This window comes from Fukomys damarensis, unplaced genomic scaffold (genome assembly GCF_012274545.1).
Source record: "Fukomys damarensis isolate Sample0158 unplaced genomic scaffold, DMR_v1.0_HiC HiC_scaffold_39, whole genome shotgun sequence".
In the NCBI taxonomy this organism is placed as follows: Eukaryota; Metazoa; Chordata; class Mammalia; order Rodentia; family Bathyergidae; genus Fukomys; species Fukomys damarensis.
This window is the reverse complement of record NW_022900951.1, coordinates 114,482,269-114,507,536: the sequence shown is the minus strand read 5'-3', so window position 1 is coordinate 114,507,536 and position 25,268 is coordinate 114,482,269. Positions and strand designations below refer to the sequence as shown.

General features: G+C 36.5%; 1 protein-coding gene across 4 annotated transcripts in view; it reads left to right on the top strand.

The window, feature by feature from the left end:
- Fgf13 (fibroblast growth factor 13) overlaps positions 1 to 24,870 on the top strand; it is a 495,594-nt gene extending 470,724 nt beyond the window's left edge. For 2 of the 4 annotated variants that reach the window (XM_033760329.1, XM_010640517.3), the window contains exons 4-5: positions 21,788 to 21,986; positions 23,501 to 24,868. In XM_033760329.1, coding sequence (XP_033616220.1) covers positions 21,788 to 21,986; positions 23,501 to 23,637 — 336 coding nt within the window. In that variant the 3' untranslated portion in view covers positions 23,638 to 24,868. Of the gene's footprint in view, positions 1 to 21,787; positions 21,987 to 23,500 lie in introns of all 4 variants that reach the window. The other 2 variants (XM_010640518.3, XM_010640520.3) reach the window with 2 other exon arrangements.
- Positions 24,871 to 25,268: the final 398 nt, after the last annotated feature.

The window sequence follows — 25,268 nt, the reverse complement described above, 5'->3', positions numbered from 1 at the left end:
CAATGATTTATTACCTGTTGACACACTTTTCAAAAGCAGGCTCTTTAGCTATTTCCTTTCATCTTGTGGTACCTTTATTATGAATAGCCTTTCATGTTTAGCTCAAGAGGCTATCAGTAAAGTTTTATTTTGTTTCTTTGGGGAGAGGTGCTGGTTTATAATTAAAATACAATACAAAACCACAGTGAAAAATAAAGCCCCAACAACTATACCTCAACAGGAGTGTAAATGTATTATGATAAATCTAATTATTTAATAATTATGCAGAGACCTTGATAATCTGGAATAATTAGACCTCTCAATCTACCAGGCCACTGAGAGTCATCCATCCTTTCATTCAGTAAAATTCTTTGGAATGAAAACAGAGCCCCAAGTGCTGGAATACAGCAGTGAGCAAAACAGGATCCCTGTGCTAAGGGAACTTAGCTTTTAGAGGGACAGACAGACATTGGACCCAAAGATGAACCTATAGTTGGCTATAGAGAAGAAATCAGCAATATTAGGATAATAGTGTTGAGAGATAAGGGTTCCCCTTTCATATCCGTTGGTCAGGGAAAGCCCCTCTTTGGTGGCATCTGCCGGATGAGAGAGTAATGTTTAAGTGAATATCTGTATGAACAGTGTTCTAGGTATAGATATAAGCAAGTTCAAAGGCCCTGAGATAGGAATATGCTTTGCTTGTCCAAAGGTTAAGCTAAGAGCCAGTGTGACTGATGTCGAGTGAAAAAGAGGGCAAGTGAATTATGAAAGCAGAGATTTAGCAGAGGTCTGGTCATATGTGATCATCTAGGCCAATGCAAAAACTTGGCTTTGACTCTGAGTGAGATGGGAAGCTATCAGAAGTGATGAGTACAGGAGCCCCACGATCTGCCTCATATTGTAAAATAATATTTCATCGCAGTCATGGCTTATATAATGCTAGAATAACTGACACAGGCAATTAGAGAATGTTCCAGAGGAGTCCACAAACCCTTGCTCTGTGGCCTCATCGACTTTGCTTTGTTCTACAGCCACACATCGAACCTCAGGCTTTAACCAAAAATGACGGGCATTTGCTCTGTGGGTCACATTGGAATTGGTAAGAAAGTAATTAGCTCACGCCATCCCATCCATACTGTGAGGAGAAATAAATGAGTACATTCATTTAACTCAGCCATCAGCAGTGCAGCAAAAACAACTCCCACTGAAGTGAGTTAAGAGCATCTTCATAAACCAAGGCAAGCATATTGTGACTTAGATGATGGAGCCGTGGCCTCAAGGAAGTAAAGCACATTCCTAACTGCTTAATTTACTACTAGGCTGTGACTCAGGCTTAGGGAAAATCCAACCTATTATTGCTTATTCGAAATACAGGAAGCAGCTGTGGCTAAACATTGAGTCCATTTGGAAGAATAGAGAGATAATATTGCTAGAAAAACAAATGCATAATCTGCAGCCATTCTTACACCATCTATGTGTGGATGCCTGTCCTCCAGTGCCTGCTGTTTGCACACCTGTCTCTTTGCCTTTTTACTGGTATTGCCCAAGTAGTTTGATGTTTGCACAGTTAAACGTCCCAATTTTAATGGCCTCACAGCTGCTTAATTTGTCTATTTCTGTTTCCTCGTAATTCTAGACAATTAGCAAAGTCTCTAACAAATGAGCATAGCCTATGGTGAGTCCCACAATGCTGTGAGATCTGAAAGTCAGTGTTTACTAAAAGTCTTTATGCTGTCCTTTATCCTGGTAACTTGGCTTATGAACCTCCTTCCCTGTGATTTTCAGTAAATATCCATCTTCTGTAAACATTCTCTCAACAGGTCTGAACTACAGAAAGAGGAAGTTCAGTGGCACCAAAGTATCTGTGTTGTGTGGCCTGAGAAATGCTTTTTGGACACCTAGAAAGGCATATTCGTGCTCCCAAAGTGCTAAGCACCACAGTTGTGTAAATCTAGGGCACATGGCTGGCACTCAGTAAATTTTAAATGGTGTAAGTGACCACCATATAAAATGGCATGTAGAGTAATTGGTTTTCATAAGTCAGCCAAGGATGATTGTACATTCTGCAGAAACAATAAGCATTATATAAAGATGTTCAGAGACATGCTCATCTTCTAAGTGAATCATGCATTATGATTCTTTACACACACATCTTCCTTTCTGGGGCAAGAACCTTTACCTGGTTTACATAAGAAACAGTAGAGAATAGCTGAGCTCATCTGAAACTATTTGTTTGATTCCAACCAGCACATCTGTCCTCTCTCCTTTTGTGAACAACTAGCATTTTAGAGTCAACAAAAGAACAAGTCCTTGTCTTCTTTCCCCAGTTGTAGCCTTCAAATCAAGGAGAAAAACGCATCTATGATGGAATGGGGGAGGGAAGATTTAGATGTTAAACCCAACACAATCCTCTCCCTAGATACATAACTTGGGCAGGAAAAAGAAAATATATACATCTGGCATATCTTTTCTTTTTTATAATGGGCACCTTTCTGTTAACTGTTTATTTTAGTTTGAAAGCAATGTTTAACCACTTCTGTCTGAAGCTGAGTAGGAGAGTTTAATTCTGAGGACTGCTCTTCCTGAAAAGTCGTATTTTTCTTCCTCATGGGAAAGAAGCTTGCAGCTTCCTGCCATTGAGAGATATAGTAGGCACCATCATATAGCAATCCCCACCTTTACTATGTCTGAGAGGTGATGTAGTTTATGAATACATGATGCTGTGTATGATGACATGGTCATAACGATTTATTATAGACCAGTCGTACAGACTTAAAAGAATCATTGTATGGAATCACTGGGAGCCATAAGACTGAATAGAAATACATTGTGAACATTTAAAATTTTTGTTCCCCTGGTTATCTTTAAAGTAATATATATACAGCATATCTGCCAGTATAGATTTTTCATTCCTAGCCATCTGGTAAAAATTAGTATGAGATAAATAATTTAGCTTCCTTCTGTTCAGATACAATTTCATTACCCCCTTCCTTGATGCTGTGAAAAGTCTTCAGAAATAATCAATTGTTAAGTGCTTTTGCATTCCAGCCAAAGCTGAGCCAGGCGATTTCTGACATGCTGACATCCCACTCTTTTCCTCTGTGTGCTGTGAAAGGAAGAGGTGGCCGGTTTTTAGCCAGTGGCCCCCAAAGAATTGCATGGTACCTGGTGGCAGCACCTGCACAAGAGCACTGTCGCTAAATCACAGTGTGAGGAACCATGACATGAGACCAGCTTGGCTATTCAAGAAGTGTACGTTATTTTGCAGGATAAAAATGATAATGATGCAAAGCACAAAAAAGGAATTTAGGGGCAATTAGTTACGTATTCCTTGTGACCCAGTGAATCTGTCCTTAATCACAGTGCATAATGAAGCCTCCAAAGTACATTAATTGCTTTGTAGGAGATTATTTTTCCATTCATAAAGAAAAAAATATCTCTTACTTTTTATCCTGGCCTTATTTCTCTGTTCTGGCTTGACTTGAGGAATTTTGTACTAGAGTTTTAGGAGACTGGTTGCCAGATTGTGGAGGGCATTGAACACCAGGCCAAGGAGTTTGGATTTTATCCTATAAGCAGCAGGGAGCCATTAAAAGATTTTGAGCAGGAGGAGTGTAAAAAACAGGACTTGATTTGAATGCATGTTTAGTATAAAAGTGCAATGATAAGATATATTAAGGGAGTGTTATGGTTCTGTTCGCAGCCTGAGAATAACTGGAGGATTCATCTCTACTAGCTGTCTAGTTCAGCTTTTATAGCATGCAGATTTTCAGAGTCAGCTATTAGAGCTTAATGGTAAAAGGACAAAGTTAAGAATTGATCATGTGAATGTAACTTTAAAGAGCAATTTTTAGTGATCATGATCACTGGTAGCACAGAAAAACAATCATTTTAAAGTGCGACTGTAGAATTGTTTGTTGTTTGGTTTGAGTTCTTTCAGACCACATCTATGCTATATGATTACTTTAAGTCGTAAATACTCCCTGCAGGGGTAATTCGTGCATTTTGGATTCTCATGCAAATACCTCAACAGTCCACGCTGTTGAAAAGGAAAGTTGGAAATTGCTCTGAATAGTAATGTTTGTACAAAGCTTATGCAGTATTAATCATTTTTATACATTCTTATAGTGCATATTATTATCCATTATAGTGCTTCATTGTTGTGTACTGAACTAAGGTGATGCTTAGGTAACAAATATTTGAAAACTTAAATTGCTTATTTTGATAAAGAGCTGTATTTTGCTTATTTCAAAATGTACTGTCATCACACATAAAATTAATAAAAATATTAATATAAAATGTTGCATTTTTCAGGAAATATAGAGTAAACCAGATTTAATTTACACTAGGGCAGTGGAATCTCAGTTATGAACTATAGCTATATACTTGGTGTAAGCAATCCTGTAAAACATTGCACTTATAGAATTCAGATTTCACTGCAGTGAATTCTATATAATTATAGGATAAGGTGTTGAAAAACTGCACCACAAGAGATGGCAGTTTTGTCATAAATAGGAAACTCTTGTCTTACTGCAACCTAGCTACACATCTCAGCATTGCTTGTCCCTTGTGAAAGTGTGATTTATGTTATGAGAGTGACAGTCATATTTCAAAGTGTCTTGTTTTAATTAACTTTCTCAGACTTCTCTGTACTGATCTTCAGTTTTTCAAGAGACCTACATTTCCTTTTCTTTCCCCCAGAGAGAAGTGTGCATTACACATTGGAGTATATCCAGAAGATGTAGGGTATCCAGTTCCTCTGTAGATACTAACTTTACAGAAGAGTACAACCTGGCTTGGGCAGCTCTTTAGCTTTTGCCCTGAGCCCTGAGTTTGGTCAGGAAATGGACATCTTCCCCAACAGAAGAGAGACAATTTGTTTTCCCACATTTCCTTTAATCTGGGGATAGAGTTAGATTTGCCACAGCCACAGGATTGTAGGATTGGGAAGAATAAATTATCATAATTTTTACTATTTTTGTTTTTCATTCTCTAATGTTTTTCTCTGCATTCTGTTTCTGTCTCTCTGTTTTGTTTTCTTGGTGTCTTGCATGTACATACAAATGCACACATATAAGTCTGATTAATTAATTTCGATTTCTTTTTATATCCGTTACCTACATCTATACCTAGTTTCAGTTGAGACATTCAGGAATCATTCCTTCAACAATTTCTACTGTAAGTCAATGGGAAGAAAGTACCCAAAATGTGCTGAAATATTGTTATGAATACTTTACAGCAGAAGAATGAACTATTAATAACATGATCTAAGAGAATGTTACATGGACAGCTTTATGTAAGATAAATGGAAAGCCACAGCTTTGAGTGGTGCAGAAAGAAGTGGCCAGGGGAGAGCCTGGCTAGCTTGGCTTCTGCCTTCCCACCAGAACTAAGGGCCAGCTAAGGCTTTTGGATCCTCAGTGTCTTGCCTGCTGGGAACAACATAGTAATCAGATTGCCTTAGAATAAGAGCCTATTGCCGGGTGTGGTGGTGCATGCCAATAATCCCAGCACTCGGGAGGCTGAGGCAGGAGGATCTCTTTGAGTTTGAGACCAGCCTTGGCTATATAGTGAGTCCCAGGTCAGTCTCAACTACATAGTGAGACCCTGTCTCAAACAACAACAAAAGAATAAGGGCTATCATGGGTCAGCACCAGCCACCTTAAAGATACTCCAGCTACCTCTAGAAGGAGCTTCTTTTTGGCTCTGGATTTGTTCTCCAGAAGAAAGTATTAAACAGCCAGTTTCCAGTGTTTTCACATCTATGCTTCCATTTCTTTGATGCTAAAAGAAGCTCTTTAGAAAATATTTTTTTAAAAGATCTACCAAAACCCATTATAATCACTGCCTTTGTTATCATCATCATTATTAAACTGTCCCTTACCTGTCATTTGAATGCCATAACCGTTCAAGTAGTTGTAGGAAACTTGAAAAGCAGGCACTGCTTAAACGTAAGGTGCTATTAAATTTTTCATCATTGTTTTTTGTTAGTAACCCCCATTACAAAAGTAGAACTAGTGAAACTGTGGTTTTAAACAAAAGAAAGAGATAATGATGTTGAACTTTTTGTGGTATAATAATTAAAATCAGACATGCAAATATCATTGGACCATTAATACTAGGTTATTTCAGAAATCCCTTTAATGTGATGGTTCTCACTGACACACATTATTGTAATTCTAGTCTTAAAACCTTCAGATATTTTAAGGTCTAAATCAAAAGCTTGTGCACTGTTATCCTTGAAAAAGAATCATTACTCAAAGCAATTCTCACCCATATAGTTCATATATAACATTAACACCTCACAGAAATGGAAAGGTGTTCTTCAATTCCATTTGTCTTCGTGGACAGTTGCTAATTTTGATAACAGTTTCAAGTGAAGGGACGAGACATTGTCGTAGGTGTCACATAAACTGAAAGCTAGAGCAAGGAAAGAGATCCGGCGGTCACTGGGCATTGAGACCTGCATTGAGTCCTTCCCCGGGGTGCTCTCTCCAGTCCTCCCTAGAAAACTCTTGCTGCTGTTTCCATACGCATGCAGGATCAGAGCACACATAAATTGCCCAAAGTCAGCAAGCTGTAAAGTGGAACACGGTAGTTTTGCAGAGCTCTTCAGTGTTAACAGGGGCAGGGCATAGCAGTAAGGCGGTGGGGATGAACCCTCAGCACAAGTTGGAATCATAGGCTTAGAAGGGAGTTAACCCTGAGACTATTGTCTACATAATGCCTATTACCTGAGTGAGCGCTTGCAACTGAGTTTATAAAGAAATGAGGTCTTCTTTCCTGTGTTTTTCTTCACCTGTATGGTGAGAAACTTCTCTCTCAAGCCAGAGGTATGTAGATCCATAGTGCAATTATTACAGAGAGATACTGTCAAGTTTAAATTAGACCATTATATGAACATAGGAGACTGCCACAGCACCTGGCACATGGTAGGCTGTCAATAAATAGTAGTTGACAACGAATTCTTCCATCAAGGTCTCAAATTAGTAAATTGACTTCCCTTCAGACACCTGGCAATTGATGGCTATTAACATCCTCTCATTTAGCTCCTGTCAACAGGCAGGTGACAGGAAACGGACTCTCTTTACAGAAAGCTTCCTCTCTACTACTTCCTGCCCTCAGAAGAAGTTTTCAGATGTAGTGCGATTTCATTAGCCCGATAACCCTCCGTGACCCTGTTCTCATCCTTGGTATGAAAATGAGACCTTTGTACGATGTCCTATGCTACTAGGCTGTACGTTTTGCAGTAGAAAACATGCATTAAGTCAGTCTCTGTTCTTTAGCATTGCTTTCCTACCTGAGCACGAGAAAAGTGATTTGAAGTCATTTGAAAGTCTCCGAAGAAGCAGACTCCTGGTTATCATAAATGGAAACTCTTGTACAGAGACAAACCCTATCAACTTTAACACCACCCCTCCCCAACACAAGTCAAAATTATGATCCTCAATATTTCCTGAAGTACTGGAACATCCTATGTACCCACCTTGATATAATTTTAGTTTTAATGGGTCCTCTACCTTGCCAGAGCTTTTCACCGGGTTCAGGAGGAAAGAACCTGTCTCCTTTGGCCTACCATTGGTTGGATCTCTGCAAAAACTCTTCAGAGCCCTAACCTTTAAGTTTTCAGTGCTTGGAACAGCCGTTTAAAATGACACAACCTCCTAGCTGCCTGTAAGTACTTTAGAACTCACTCTCTTGTCACACTTTGAAGCTACTCCAGAGAGGAATTTTGCCACAAATGAGAAGCTTCATAAAAGTAATATTTAATTGATGAGTATAAATTAACTTTAGAAACCAGCTAAAGGACAGGAAGATTTGTTTTGCGAAATCATTTCTGATATTTGACTCACCTCTCAAAGCACATAGGTCTACCTTGGCCCATAAAAGCCAATATACAGTTAATACACATAATAGACAGAAATGTTTTGGAGTTAATTTCACTTATAGAAATATTCTTCATTTAGGAAATAAAAACACTTTTGTGAAGATTTCTGTTTGAACAGTGTGATCGCCTCTAAATATAATTTGATGCTCACATAATCTCCTTGGAATATAGTTTTCTCTTTATTTAACTGATACATAAAAATATTAAAATTATATATATACATATATATATATATTAATGGAGTGCCATATATTATTCCAACAAAATGTACACTATTATTTTTAAATCAGGTTAAACACACCTATGTCATCAAATATGATTTCTTTTTGGTTAAAACATTAAGACGCCTTTCTTCTAGCTTTTAAAAATCTATAGTACATTTTTCTGTTTGCAGTAGCACACCAGAATTTCTTGCTTCCATGTTACTACAACTTAGTATCCATTGATCACCCTCTTCCCATACTTTCCTCCTCCACTGTCTTCAGCCTCTAGTAACCACCCCTGTGCGCTAAACTTCTATGAGATCAACTTTTATTATATTCCACATATGAGCGAGAGATATGATATTTGTCTTTCCGTGCCTGATTTATTTCGCTTAATATAATCACCTCTATTCTATGCGTGTTGTTGCAAATGGCAGGATTTTGTTCATGTTTATAGCTGAGTAATATTTCATTGTTTATATTACCACAATTTTGTATCCACTCATCAACGGATGCATACTTATGTAGATTCCATGTCTCAGCTATTGTGAATGATGGCTGCAGTGACCATAGGAGTACAGATGTCTTTGACATACGGATTTCATTTCTGCTGGATATGTATCCATTAGTGGCATTGCCCGTTCATATGACAGTGCTCTTTCTAGTCTTATGAGGAACTTCCTTACTAATTGTCATAAGAGCTGAAGTAATTTATTCTTCCTGAACAGTATGCAAGGGTTCCCTCTTCTCCAACTCCTCACCACTACCTGTTTTGTCTTTTGGATAATAGTCATTCTTACTGGGGTGAGGGGACCTTTCTTTGGAGTTTGATTTGCGTTTCCTTGATAATTAGTTATGTTGAGCTTTTTTTCTTTCCACATACTTCTTGGCCACTTGTATGTGTTCTTCTAAGAAATGGCTGTTACAGTCTATTGCCCGATTTTTCATCATATTGTTTGTGGTGTTTTGTTTTGTTCTGCCCTTGCTATTCTGAATACCAATCCCTTGTTAGATGTATAGTTTCCAACTGTATTCTCCCATTCTGTAGGTTTTCGCTTCACTGTAATTGTTTTTTTCTTTTGAGCACTGCAGATTTTTAGTTTGACAGAATCCCATTTGTCTATATTTGCTTTGGTTTCCTGAGTTTTTGGAATCTTGTCCAACATGTCCTTGGACATTGCTATGTCATGAGAAGCTTTCATACTTTCAGGTCTTACATTTAAGTGTTTAGTTCATTTTGACTTGACTTTTATAAGTGATGAAAGGAGCCTGGTTGATTTCATTCTTTTGCAGATAGATGCCCAATTTTCTATTTTCTGAATTTACTGAAAAGGCTGTCTGTTCTTCATTGTGGTTTAAAACACCTTTGTTGAAAGTCAATTAGCTGTGGATACGTGGGATTACTTTTAGACTTTCTACTGTGTTCCATTGGTCCATGTATCTTCTGTATGCCAATACTATGCTGTTTTGGTTGCTACCAGCTTTGCAAAGTACTTTGAAGTCAGGTGGTATAATTCTTCCTGCTTTGGCCTTTTTGCTCAGAATTGCTTTGGCAATTCGGGGTTTTTTGTTTGTTTGTTTGTTTGTTTGTGGCTCTGTACAAATTTTGAATTTTTTTCCTTTTGCTGCAAATAATGCCATGAGTGTATTGATAGGGATTTATTAAGTCTGTAAGTCATTTTGGGTCATATGGGCATTTTAACAATATGGATTCTTCCAACCTCTGAACATAAATAGTATATGTTCCCATTGTGTGTGTACGTGTGTGTGTGTGTCCCCTTCAATTTCTTTCACCAGTGTTTTTTAATTTTCATTTTAGATATATTTTATCTGTTTGGTTAAATTTATTCCCAGGTCATTTTTTTGTAGCTATCATAGGTGGGATTGCTTTCTTTCTTCATTTTTTACATGGCTAATTCACTACTAGTGAACAGTAGTGCTATACTGATTGCAGGATATTGATCTTGTGTCCTACAACTTTGCTGGTCATTTTTTGGTGGAATCACAGTAGGGTTTTCTATATGTAAGATTATGTCTTCTGTAAATAGAGAATTTCAATTCCTCTTTCAAATTTAGATGCCCTTTATTTCTTTCTCTTGTCTTTTTTGCTTTGAGTAAGACTTCCAGTTCTGTTCAGCAAAAGTGGAGAAAGTGGTGCCTTTCTCTTCTTCCAGATATTAGAAATTGTTCAGCTTTTTGCAGTCAGTATAATGTTCTCTGTTGTCTTTATTATGTTGCATATATCCCTTCTGTACTTAATTTGTCCAGTTTTTCTTTATACTGAAGGGATTTTGAGGTTTATCAAGTTCCTTTTCTGCTTCTATTGAGATAACCATGTAGTTTTTGTCCTTAATTATTTTAATGTCATGTATCACATTTATTGATTTGCATATGTTGAACTATCATTGCATCTCTGGGATTAATTTCATTTTATTATGGTGAATAATTTTTTTCATGTAATATTGGATTTAGTTTGGTACCGGGGATTTATCTCAGTGGTTCTGCCACCTGCTTCACAAGCGCAAGGACCTGAGTTTGATTCCCCACTACCAAAAAAAAAATAATAATAATAATAATGGGTTTAATTTGTTATTATTTTTTGAGGATTGTCACATCTATTTCATCAAGAATTTTGCTCATCTCTACTTTCCTTTCTCCCTCCCTGCCTCTTCTTCTTTCTCTCTCTCTCTTTCTTTCCCTTCCTTGCTTCCTTTCATTTTGGGTTATAGCCTTGCCTGGCTTGGATATCAGTGACGATAGAATGTGTTCGGCAGAATTCCTTCCTCTTCAATTTTTTTAAATGACTTAAGGACAATTGGTAACATTTCTTCTACAGTGTTTGCTAGAACGCTACACTAAAGCCATCTGGCCTAGGCTTTTCATTGATTAAAGACTTTCTGTTACTCATTCAGTGCCAGTATTTATTATTGGTCTGTTCAGGTTTTCCATTTCTTTGTGATTTAGCCTTGTTAAAGTCTACGTGTTGAGGAATTTGTTCATTTTTTTTCTAACTTACCAAATTTGTTGGCATGTAATTATTCATAATATTCTCTTAAAATACTGTATATTTCTGTGGTATCAATTATAGTATCTCCCATTTCATTTCTGATTTTATTAATTTTAGCCTTCTGTCTAGCTAAACATCTGTTCATTTAGTTTATTTTTTACTTCTTTGTTGATTTCACATGCTTTTTAGTGTCTATTTTATTGGTTTCTCCTCAATCTTATTATTTCTTTCCTTCTATTAATTTGGGGTCTGGTTTGTTCTTGTTTCTGGAACATTTTTATGCAGAATGAAGCATATCTTTGCCACCTAATTAGATTGCCTCCATGGTCTGTATAAGTTTGAATTAGCCTAATATGGACCTGGGCTGTCACATAGTCTTGAAAACACGTGGGCCATCCCTATTTGTTATACAACTCAAGTGATTTCCATTTCACACTGTATTTGCTGACTGAGCTTGGAGCTAGAGGTTTCTTCTCCACATAATTTCTACATCATGATAAAAATAATCCATTTTCATTTTCGTAAGGGATATGTTGTTTTTGTTTAGCCTCCATTTCTGTTGCTTATTTCGATGCTTTTTAAAAATAAATTGCTTCGTAAAATTTGACAGCCTGAATAATCCAATGTGTGATGCTACTTTACAGAAATATATGAAATCCAGTAGCTGTGGAGCTACAATATCATCATAGCAGTGCCCTAATTCTATTTTCAGTAGGCCACTGGTTGACAGGCTCCTTAATATTGTTATAATTTTTGTTTGTGAAGAACTAAGGACAAAAAGCAATGCTGTGATGGCATACTTTGTGAGATCACCATGAGGTAAATTAAAATATCTGGGAAAAATCTTGGAACATAAAATTGCTACCAAGAAATTTCATTGCAACCATATGAAGAGAAATGGTCCCATGTACCTAGTGTTCGTTATGATTTGCATTTCTTTTCAAATGCTTCCTCATTACCATGTGTCCTTTTAAGTCATTTTTTCCATGCTATTTCATAAAACATATTTAGACAACCTATTTCTTTAATGCTATGGCTTGAAGCACTGCAGACATTGCAGCCTACTGCAGACAGAAATGAAAAATAAGAGGAGCCAGAACAGCTTTCAGGGAACAAAGCTTTGAGGAGAACACTAAACAAAGCATAATTCCTGTGCAGCCCAAATTTGGGGGAGAATTTATATCCTAGCGTGTTAATAAAACACATTTAGAGAGCACTTTTCTTTGTAAATTGATTCTATAGTAAAAAAAAAAAAAACCTTCAAAATAAAAGAGAATTTATTTATTTTGCCCTGGTATTCTGGGCACGTATTATCAGAAGTAATCCTACTTTTCATGTTTGTAGAACTTTATAATTTTTGGAGCTCCTTTCACATATATTGTTCTCTGAGATCCTTGTACACGGACCAAGTAAGGTCCAATAGTGAACTAAACAGGACTGGGATAATTTTGGCACCATTTTACAAAAATCAAGCCAATAGAATTTATTGAAATGTTTAAATATTTTGAGATCCAAAGACCAAGAGTGTAAGCTTTGTAGCCATGTAGGGTGGCTGTAATCCTGAACTGTGGGAAGTGGAGGCAGGAGGATTGCAAGTTTGCAACTTAGCAAGACTCTTTCACAAAATAAAACATTAAAAAGTTAAAAGCTAGAGATGTAACTCAGTGCAGAGGCCTGGGTTCACTTCCCAGTCCTGGGGGAAAAATTATAAGTTGTATGCCAATGACTTGGTTATCAGGAAATATTCTTTCTTGAAGCTCAAGCACTTTTTTTAATTTTTGTTTTTCTTCCTTCTTGAACTTTTTCCTTTCCTCCCCCCTCCCTCTCTCTCTTCCTTCTCAATTTTTTTAATTGATCTGTAGGCCACTTCCCTCTTTTTATCATCTATGCTTTCTCTCCTGGCAGGCAAGCTCTGACCTGCCTCTCCTTTAAACAACCTTTAAAATATACTGTAACATTCAACCTGTTTTGGGATTTGTATAATAGAGCATCTAAGGCTCTTCAGATTATGTTTCATTTTAGATTATATTTCATTTATTTCTTTTGAAAATTAATGTATTGCTACATTTTAGGTACACTTTATGAGCACATTCATCACTGGGAATGTGTACCTGTATATGATATATCATATTTCCTATTTATCCCATTCCCTTTCCCTCCCTTCTACCCTCTACACCTCCCTGTTTACAAAAGCTTTGTTTCCATTTTTTCCTTTTTTTCTCATATTTTTCTTTCCCTTCCCCCACACCCCACTTTCCCTTCCCCTTTGAACCCTTTCTTCCTATTTCACATTATCTGTTATACATGTTGGTCCTCATTTACGCTTCCAGATTCTCACACCAGAGAGATGTTTCAGTATTTATACATGTGTCCTATTTATTTCACTTAATATTACAGCCTCAATATGCATCCATTTAGCTATAAATGTCTCTAGTTCATCATTCTTTATGGCTGATTAGTATTCCATATATATATCAGCATCTTCTTTGTCCAGTGACCAGTTGACAGGAAATTGCATTGTTTCCAACATTTAGCTATTACAAACTGTGCTGCTATAAACATGGGTGCTCATTTATCATTGTGTAATGAAGCTTCTAATTCTTTTGGGAAGATACTCAGCAGGGGAATAGCAGGGTCAAATGGGATTTCTAATCCTAGCTCTTTGAGGCATCTCCATATTGATTTCCACTGTAGTTGCTCCAGTCTACACTCCCACCAACAATGGAAAAGGGTTCCTTTCTCCCCACAGTCACACCAGCATTTTTTATTGCTTAATTTCTAATAGCAGCCATTCTTTGTGGGGTGAGGTGGAATCTCAATGTTGTTTTCATTTGCATCTCTCAAATGACCAGTGATGTTGAACATTTTTTTAATGTTTATTGCTATCTCTTCTTGGTCTGATAAATGTCTGTTCATTTTAGATGCCTATTTTTGGATTAGGTCTTTAAATTTGTGAGGTCTGATCTTTTTTAAATTCTTTATATATTCTAGATAGTAGACCTTTGACTGAGGAACAGCTGGCAAAAATTTTTTCCATATTGTGGGTTGTCTTTTCACCCTGTTGGTGGTTTCTCTTGCTGTGCAGAACCTTTTTAATAAAATGAGATCCCAGTTGTTGATTCTTTGTGCTAGTGCCCATGCAACTGAGGTTTTGTTCATAAAGTCTTTTCCTATGCCGATGTCGTCAAGAGTTCTACCTAAACCATCTTCTAGCAGGTTCAGTGTTTCTGCTTTAATATTTAGATCTTTGATCCACTTTGATGTTAATTTAGTGCATGGTGAAAGATACAGAACTACTTTTAATCTTTGGTAAGTTGAAGCCCAGTTCTTCCAGTACCATTTATTAAAGAGGCTCTTTTCTCCAGTGAGGGTGTTCGGCTCCTTTGTCTAAGATGAGGTGACAGAGTGTGTATGGAGTTGTTCCTGCATCTTCTAATCCATTCTATTGATCATCCAGTCTGTTGCTTTGCCAGTACCATGCTGTTTATCACAGTAGCTTCATAGTATACTTTCAGATTGGGGACTGTTATACCCCCACCAGTTCTTTTTTGCCTAGAACTGCTTTTGCTATTCTAGGTCTCTTCTGGTTCCAAATGAATTTTTGGATTGTTTTCTCTAGTTCTGTGAAATATGCTGTTAGAATTTCAATCAGGATTGCATTGAATTTATTTAGGAGTTTTGGAAGTATAGCCATTTTCACTATGTGAATTCTTCCTACCCAGGAGGAAGGGATGTCTTTCCAGTTTCTGATATCCGATTCGATCTCTTTTTTCAGTGTGCTGTAGTTTTCAGAGTAGAGGTTTTTTACTTTCTTCATTAGATCTATTCCTATATATTTCATTTTCTGGATGCTATTATGAAAGGAATTTTCCCCATTTCTCTCTCAGTGAGTCTTTTATTCTCGTTCAAGAAAGCTATTAATTTTTGAGTGTTAACTTTGTATCCAGCTACTTTACATTCATTTATTTCATCAGGTGTATATTGATCAAGTAGTGTAAGCCAGTCCTTACATTAAAAGTTGCCCTCAAGTATCTCACAGTATGTTGGAATGAATAAACTATACCGTCTTCATCACGAATTAAAAATTTTGCTTAGCAACAGTATACTGAGTATTGATTCCCTCTTCCTCAGCCTCTCCCTTCCCAAGTTCTGAACTCAGAAATAATGAAGTTCACTGACATTAAATGTACCCTGAAAGAGAACATCAAAGCCCCGAATAGAATAATTAGTCCTGGATTTTAAGATCATTCATGGAGAGGAAGTCTATGTAGAGAATATAGGTAGTTACAATGTTACCCTCATGGGTATTGTTTATACTTAAAAATTTCATTTATTTATTTTTTAACAGAGTCAAATATGATTTTAATCTGCGTACAATTTTCATTAGGCTGGGGAATAACTGACATGCTCAAGTGAGACCTACTTAAATAACCTGCTAACTTTTAATCTAGAAAATTAATTATCACTAGAACATGGCTCAGAATTAAAAGAGTGGCCCTTTCTATTGGCAGTAATTGTTAAATTAATGGGATGAACAGAATATTGAAATGTTAATGGAAGAGAGAGGAGAAAAGAGGGAAGTGGAGCATTAAAGGGAATGATAGGTTCATTAAAATGCTTTTATAGAATGTGCTGAAAAGAGTAAACCATGTTTCTAGGCTTGTTATCAAAACTCTTTAAATGCTCATTGCTGTATCTGTAAACTGCTTTTGTTTTCTGTATTCTATGATGCCTGCATTAAAAATGTTACATGTGCACAAAAAATTATATTCTGAAACATTGATCTACACCAGGACTTGGGTACTTTGCATCACATACAAATACTTGAAAGGTGATATTTATGGCTTTGTTCTACAATCTCGAGGCTTAGTGTTGCTGTTTTGAGTGTAGACAACTTCAGTCGACTCTTTTGCTCTCTCTAGATCCAAAGAAATCAGTACATTTTAAAAATATTTCTTTTTTTTTGTTCTTTTATTGAGTTTATGGTACATTTTAGGCATTCAGTACAGTTACATTCATTATTGGGATCTTGTACCTTTACATGACAGATATTGGTTCTCATTTTTCCCCCTTGTCTCTGCCCTCCCTTCACTCCCTTCTACCCTCCCCATTTACAAACACTTTATTTCCATTTTTTCATTATTTTCCCTTATTACCTTTCCCCTACCCTTCCCGTTTTTCCTACACCTTTAGCCCTTTCCTTCCTATTTCACATTGTCAATTATCTCATTAGGATCATATGTATTATTATAGTTTTTCTTAAAAATATTTACTTTGGGAAAAATGTGTTAAAAGGAAACATTTACAATCTACATGGCAATCCTCAAAGCTTCTCAACTTGCTGAGACAGGGACTAAAATGAAACACTGCCACTGTAGCTGAAGATACAAGAGCAAGGAACTCCATTATTAAGGAGCAATGACAACTCCATTATTAAGGATGAGGTTTACTACATTACTTATTTCAATCAAGACAGTGTCTAGTCTTGGTGTGTATATTTTGTTATTAGAAATGGATTTAAGGCACTAAGATAAAATAAATGATGCAGATGTATTTTAGTTTTCTTTTTTTATTGTGGTTTCTGAGGGACCAAGTATGTTGAGTGACATAGTCCTTGCTTGGCTATCTTCAGGGAAGCCACCACAGAGCCCTCACTTCTTTTGACCTAATTCCAACTCCAACAGGCCAAAGATACTACACTCTCTCCACACTTCACCCTCAGTGCCAGCCTCGACCCAGGGCACTGCTGCTTCTTCTGCCTGTAACAGAGAAGAGCAATTTACACTACTCTTCAACCCTTTTTTTCTGGGCAAATACATTTCTGGTACATCATTTGATCCTGGGGTTATTTGCATGTATCCAACTTATTGGTTATGCTAATAATACCTTCTTAATTTGACTCTCAAAGTCTATGGAGCTCTAATCTCACCTAAGATTGGGGCAGCTGACTGTTAACATCCATGGGTCTAATAGTTCTCTAATATGTTCTATTGATGCACCCCATTGGCACATTAAAGTTTCTTGTCAGAGATATTTCAACATCCAAAGAATTATTTCGCCCTGAGTAGTGTGAATAAATTGTCAAAGGAAACATCAGATTTTACTCTTGGATCCATGTATTCCCTAAATGTAGATTCCCCATTCCTTACCCAAAATATGATCATTGTAACTAGCTGATCTAAATTTTCAAGTTTCAATATTTACTGGAAAGAGAATAACCCTGAATTTAAAGGAGAGTAGAATACAGATAATTATACACATGAAAGATATTAGACATTGATTAATAATTTAAAGATTTTAAAAGATGTTATTTCTCTGATAAAATATAGTATACAGGAGAGATAAACAACTTTTAATAGAAATCAATGTATAAAAGTTTGCAAGATAGAAAACAAGATGAAGTGTTTGTAAAGGGGAAGGTGAGGAGGGGGTGAAGGGAGGGCAGGGACAAGGGGAAAAAATGAGAACCAAGACCTGTCATGTAAAGGTACAAGATCCCAACAATGAATGTAACTGTACTGTATCCCTAAAATGTACCAATAAACTCAATGAGGAAAAAAAAGAAAACACCATTTTTTACTCATGACGAGTAATTTCATAGTGACTATGCATTAACTATGTGGCATCTTTTTAATTCATTCACTCATTCTAATAAATGATATTTATATAGTGCTTAGCAAGTCCTTCATTAAGTACCTGCTATACATCAAGATCACTGTGGTTCTTTCTTCCAGGGCACTAGTGAGCATCTCCAAATCAATCAAAGTAGGTAGTTTCTTTGAAACGTGTCTACCTGTTCTCCTCTGAATGGGGCCTTCGAGGCTTGGGGCCAAATCCAAATTCTATTATGTGTATGAGTTACTGCTAAGGTGTAGAGGAAGCTACAGCCCCTGTCCCCACTGGTGGACCTTCTTTTTTGAGGGAGGATGGTCACATTTTTCTATACTTGATAAAAATCAAATCTCTTTTGCCTACTCATTCCGACACTGGATAAAATGACAGTGTCATACACAGAGAACAGAACACTCCTTTGGTTGCTTCAACATTCTTTTTTGGGCCTCAATTTCTTCTCTCTACTGAGATTTCGAGTCCAAATTTAGTGGAGATGACTAAGAATTTACCGGGATATGACAGAGCATTCAGTTCATTGAGTCCTTTCTTTCTATTTTCCAATAGTTGTACCAATTGTCAAGTTTTCCTCCTAACGTTGTAGGTGCCGTGTCATTCATAGGAGATACTAAATCACCCATGCAAGATCTATCTGTGTAGTGACAGCTTCCTTCTACATACTGCTCATTTTATTTGATGGTATTAAGGAAAATCCCTGCAGACGTTTTTCTGTTTGGTACTTCTGAGTTTTAGAATTTCAAATATTTAAACATGAATCTCTTAAATTCAAAATCTGTTAGTACCAATTGAGTGATCTAATAATCAAATATTCTGCCATGAGCTAGGCAAGATGACCTTTTGTTTGTGGGGAGGGGAGTTTTGGAAATAAATTAGTTTCCATCCACTGGAGCTAATCATGCATGTGTGTGTATCACAGGATCATGCCAGTGATGTAGATAGAATTTATAGGATCACAGATATGGATATAATCCGTTCAAATTAGAAGAATCATATGCTTCCATAAATACTTTTATTTGACCTTGGCTTTGAGAGATGAGAGAGAAAAACCAGTAAAATGACATTATAAACAAAGAAAATGAATGGCATCTGGAAAGGCTCACATGGTTCTGTGGTGGCAGTTGATACTGTAAGGCATGCTAGTGACTGACTAGTGGAAGATTTTAAATGTCCCATGAAGTTGTTTGTCATTTTTACATAGGCAAGTTGCAAATCATCAAAAGTTCTTGAGGAAAGGCACTTTGCTTTAGGGAGGCGAATCTGCCAGCAGAGGAGAAAAGATAAGTGTATTGTTCAGCTTTCTGTTTGTGGAAGAAATACCTTACAGTTACAACTTAAAGAGGGAGACTTTTTTTGTTTTGTTTTGTTTTGTTTTTTGACTCATGGTTTTAAAGGCTTCATTCCATGCTTTGTCTGCTGGCTGTAAGGTAGAAATAGCAACAGCATGGTAGAGGAAAGCCATTTAACTCATGGCAGCCATGAAGCGAACAGGAGAAAAGCCATGCAGGAGTGGTCCCACCTCCTAATAGCCTATTCAGGTATGAATTGGCCATTTGCTTAATCCAGTGACAAGATTAGTGCCCTCACAATCCAACTATCTCTTCAGGAGTCTCTTAATCCAGTCAAGTTGACAATAAAGATTAACCAGCACTACCAGTAGGATTCTTACAGGAGACCACAGAGGGAATAAAGGCACAAACTAGTTCACTGGTGTTAAGAATGGAAGGTTGAGGTCCTCGATTGTAGACTACAGTGCATATGAATGAATGGATGGATGGATGTAAAGATCTTCTGAAGGTAGACTGCAATTTCTAAGAGAGGGAATGCAGGGAAATAGAGGGTAGAGCAAGTATGGCTCTGTGCCTCAGTATTACTCTTCCCTTTAATCTATTCTGAATTCTACCTATGTTCTGAGTCTCAGCTGAAATGGCACACTCTCTTTGAAGGTATTCCTAGGCCCCCAGTCAGAAATGAGTCTGACTTCCTTTCTTCCCACATGATACCTCTTTTATGCCTCCTTTCCTACATTCACAGTAGTACACCTTGTATCCAGGCTATCTGGGTACTTGCCTGGCTCCTGCAAGTATGTAGTAAGCTGTCTGAGTGCACATATTATAAACCTATGAATTTTTAGCACCATCCAAGCACATAACGGACCAATAGAAAATGTATATGAAATGAATGAATGCTGCTATCACACCAGACAGTAAATGCAGTCCTTTTTTGGTACCTGCCTCAGCAAACACTGTGATCTCATCTCATCGTTCTGAGGTCAGCCATATATTGTTCATGTAGCTAAATGCTCCAGCCTCAGTCATATGTATTATTCACAAGCTTTATTTTGCAATGCTTTCTAACACTTTATGCGTGTAAAAATCTAATACATACAGATAAATTTTTTCCTAATGGTGATTTTATTCCCAAAGAACTTCAGTGAAATTCTATGCCATTGTCCTCATCACTAGAGGAAATATGGAGACTCTTAGACATGTTTCTTTGGAAGCACACCTTGGCTTTTCCTATGTCAAGAAATTCTACAAAGAAGAGTTTTCACACCCCATAAATAGAACGCTTTTAGTTCCGACAAAGTGACAGTTGCCCTAAAAGTACATTTCTTCTCAAGTAGGTTGAATTTGTGGAATCCTCTGAGAATCTGTAAAGTGTGCACCTAGTCTGAAATAACCCCTGAAGAGACTCCATTCCATGCACCCTTGAGGCCAAATTGGGGAATCAATCAGACTACTGAGTAAGATAGAGGTTTTAGAGTCTAAGAAAGGAAAAGAATATATTTAACTGCTAGAGAAATGCTGAGCAACGTAACTCTCTTTGCATAAGTGACTTAGAGTATTTCAGATGTTGTTAAGCTAGTATGCATTGCTTAGCAAGATGTCCACTATTAAAATGAAGGAAGATAAGACCATGGAGACACTCTTTATAAAAGACTGGTGGTTTGCAATACAGGGTTTAAAAAAAAACTCAAATGATATTATCAACAATCATTTCTGATAACATCTAAGTGAATTATCAAACCTTATAGCTTCATTGGCGTTTTTGTCACATATAGCTCAGTCAGCATTTTCCTCATTCTCTTCCACTCAAAGTGGACTCTTCTGCTACTCTGTGGGTTACTTATAAAAATCTGCTCCTTTCGTTTTTCTCAGAAATGGTCATTTTAATGACTGCTATTGCCTACACAAATTTACACATGTCATCTAAGTGAATTATCAAACCTTATAGCTTCATTGGCGTTTTTGTCACATATAGCTCAGTCAGCATTTTCCTCATTCTCTTCCACTCAAAGTGGACTCTTCTGCTACTCTGTGGGTTACTTATAAAAATCTGCTCCTTTCGTTTTTCTCAGAAATGGTCATTTTAATGACTGCTATTGCCTACACAAATTTACACATGTGTACATATATCTCATGTCTACTTGTAGAATTACTGTAAATCCCTTGCTTTGTATTGATTTGTTTGTAAATATTACTGTAAGGCAAGAAGGGCGTGAGGGGGATTTTTTTCTTTTTAAAGCCAAGGTCCAGTGATCTGAAAAATAATCAATTTGGCTTACCTTAAAGTAGAAGGTAGTCCTTTGTACCACCCTTTTAAAAATATAGTCAGCCAGCATTGTAACACAGGTCTTAGCTCAAGCAACTGATATTTGTGCTGTATATTATCTTGAGAATCCACAAAAAATAATTACAAAGACTGAATGTTTAATTTCTTATTTATTCTTGAAGGGAACAGAGAGCCATATGAAAGCTTTGTGCTTGTCCCTTCAGTCTTTGACTCTCATATTTGTCCAATAAATTATACTTATGTGACTAATTCTAATTTTCCCATTACCTTTACAAAGAGTGCTAATATTGATCAAGTAGTACTTAGTACTTTTCCTAAAGTACCATGTGAAAGGTTTTATATAGTTTACTGATTTACAGTGATAATAGTTAATTCTATTATAATAGAGTACCACTCATACAAGCTTTAACAAAGTATATCCTAAACTCCTGAAAGGCATTTCCAGTTGTTCTACATGAACTTTATCATGATAAACATTGAGCTTTTGTTTATTTACTCTTGTTGCAGGAACATTTCACACCTGAGTGCAAATTCAAAGAATCAGTGTTTGAAAATTATTACGTGACATATTCATCAATGATATATCGTCAGCAGCAGTCAGGCCGAGGGTGGTATCTGGGTCTGAACAAAGAAGGAGAGATCATGAAAGGCAACCATGTGAAGAAAAACAAGCCTGCAGCCCATTTTCTGCCCAAACCACTGAAAGGTAAAAATTGATATTGTTGGAATTGTGGATGATGGTTCCAAAAAACTAATTTAAATCAATCTTGTACCACACTTTTGAAAGTGAAGAATAATTCTTTCACATTTAAAAAAATTTGCAAACATTTACAATACTCCAAAAACAATAAATAGATTATATTCAGGAAATCAAAGCCATAAGAATATGGAGCCAGTGACAAGAGCATTTGTTCTCGTGATTTGAATTTTTTCATTGTTCACCTACATAACAGCAACTCTTCACTTAGGTGGAAGTAGCTGAATTGTTAACTCAGAGATGTAAGAACCCCAAATTATGCAAAAACAGTATATGGTTGGAAACATAGATGTAAAAATGCTTGCATACCTGACTCTGTTGGCAAGCTCCTTCAGCCCATGCCAAGATCCCAAAAATAGGGTCCCAAGAATCTTGACTACTAGTTATTACTACTAGATGGAAAGCAAATTAGAAAGGTAAAAGATAGGAATTTGGCACTGAGAAAGGGAAGAAAAGGCAAACTAGAGGAAGCCTTCACACAGTTAGAAAAGGAGTTTAAAGTAGGTGCAGAATGCTTCCTCCCATCACAGTCAATATAGCACCGTGTTTTACAACTCAGTTTCTGGAGACAGGCTATGTGAGTTTGAGTTCCAGCCTCATCTTTTATTAATTGAATAGTCTTGAGAACATTGTTCACTTGTGTGTGCCTGAAGTTCATCTATAAAATATGGGTACGATTATTTACATCATCATATTCTTACCTGGATTAAATAAGGTAGTACAAGTGTAAAATTCAGAACAGTATCTACTGTGCTATTAGAGCTTCATGAGTATAAGCTAGTACTGTTATTTAATTGTGTTTAATTGTTATTTACAGTCCAACAATAATAATTGTTACTATTTATTTAAGAATTATGCTAATGTTTAGACTCTTGGAGAGTTTCATTTTAAAGTATGATAGAAATCAGGGTTTTAAAATGTTTTAAATTGCAGCATTTGGCTCATGCAGTATGTTGTAGATCATATTTAAACTTCTAAGGGCTTTATTAAATTCATTTTTTCATTAATCCTCTCATATATAACTACAAGAAAGAGAAGTTAGGCATTAAAATTCTTTATATAATACTGTATCAAGGCTTGATTTTGCCTAATTGATCTCAGCCTCTCTCTACTGAGTACTTGAAAGCAGGACTTTTCATGTTTGGCTTGATGCATAGCAGCCTAGAAACCAGAAGAAACGTTGAGTACCAGTGTGATGTGCCCAGTTGTTTTTATATTTTTCCATATTTCTTTCCTGTTTTAGTTAATTTTTTACTAACACATAAAAACTGTATACATTTTTCATGTACAAGATATTATATAATGTGTGTATAATGAGGGACAGCTGCATTGGAATAATTAACATACATGGGTTGCCTTGCCGACTTACTATTGTTGCAGTGAGAGAACTTGAAATCAGTACTTTTAGCAAGTCTCAACCCATTGTGAGGTCTTCATACTGTCTGTATGTGTTTGCTTTACAGTGGCCATGTACAAGGAGCCATCACTGCACGATCTCACCGAGTTCTCCCGATCTGGAAGTGGAACCCCGACCAAGAGCAGAAGTGTCTCTGGCGTGCTGAATGGGGGCAAATCCATGAGCCACAATGAATCAACGTAGCCAGTGAGGGCAAAACAAGGGCTCTGTAACAGAACCTTACCTCCAGATGCTGTTGAATTCTTGAGCAGTCCTTCACCCAAAAGTTCAAATTTGTCAGTGAGGTGTATCAAACAAAACAGGCAGAATTCACTCTCTGATCTGCCGACAGAATTTGTTCCCATCCATACTAAAGCCCCATAATTTCAATCAAGCTTGTGCAAAAGAATGCCAAGCATTATCAATGAACTAAATCTTGGAAAAGGACTGCAAAATTATCTCATGATCTTACCTATATTTTGGGGATGATTAACTAAAAATTAGTTCACAGCACTAATTCTGATCAAAATTTGCTCTCCAACCAATAAAATTTAAAAGACCATAATTGTTCTTTAAAAACAAACAAGCAAACAAACAAACTAAACTAAATTAACTGCTTAAATGTTTTGTAGAGGCAAACACAATTATGTGAACCGTGTTGTTTTCTTGGCTTAATGTTTTCTATCTACGCTTGATTCGATGTACTCTTTACCTTCGTATAGTGCAGCTTTTGATTTCTGAATTCCAGTGATTCTATTGACTCTGTCACTTAATCCAAATCAACCAAATTCAGGGTTGAATCTGAATTGGCATCTCAGGCTCAAAGTAACAGTGTTCTTGTGATTTTACCAGTTTTTTTAGATTTGTAGTACTTTGGTCGAGTTCTTGTGCTGTACTTTGTGTGTAGAAATTGAGTTGTATTGTCAACCCCAATTAGTAAAGATAACTTAAAAAAAAAGATTATCTTCAAGTGTAGATTTCTCCTAATTCCATTTGTGTTAATATATTGTTGTGGCTTCTTGTATAAAAGGACAGAAACTGTGGAACTGTGATGTCTTTTGTGTTGATAAAATAAGAAGTGTCTTAATCTGTATATGTATGAGTTCTCCTGTCATTGTATTTGGCACGTGAATATTGTGTACAAGGAAATGTTATGACCGGTTACCCCTAAACAATATATATTACACTTGCTAATGGAAAAGTGTTTAAGACTTACCTAGGTTTCCATTTAGATCTTCATATCTGTTGCATGGAAGAAAGTGGGAATCTTGGCATAGAGTTGCATGATATGTAAAATTTTGTGCATTAATAATTGTTAAAATCTGTGTTCCAAAAGTAAACATAGCGTGTACAGGCAGTTTTCTGTCCTGTGCACAAAAAATTTAAAAAAAGTTGTTTAATATTTGTTGTTGTATACCCAAATACACACTGAATAAACTCTTTATATTCATTCAAAGAAAAAAATTCCCTCAATGTGCATTTTATTGAGTATCTTATTATATGCGACTAACTATATTAGAAGGTGGGGTTAAACACTGACTTATGTATATAAGGTATTTCCCTCAGATAATCTACAGTCTAGACATTCATATTAACATGAATACTTCCTAAGTGTTTATTTGACCAAAGCTTCAGATTGGTACTGAGGGATTCACATTCCCATTCAATGATCAAATTGTACAAATGATATCTATGCCCTAGTATTCTCTCTGCCACTTATAATGTCGTCTCTCCTCTTGTTTACTCATTCCTTGCCTTTGTAGATGGCATACACAGGACCAAATGTCTAAAGTCCCTTCCACCTCTGAGAGCTGAATGAAAACCTATACGTTCTC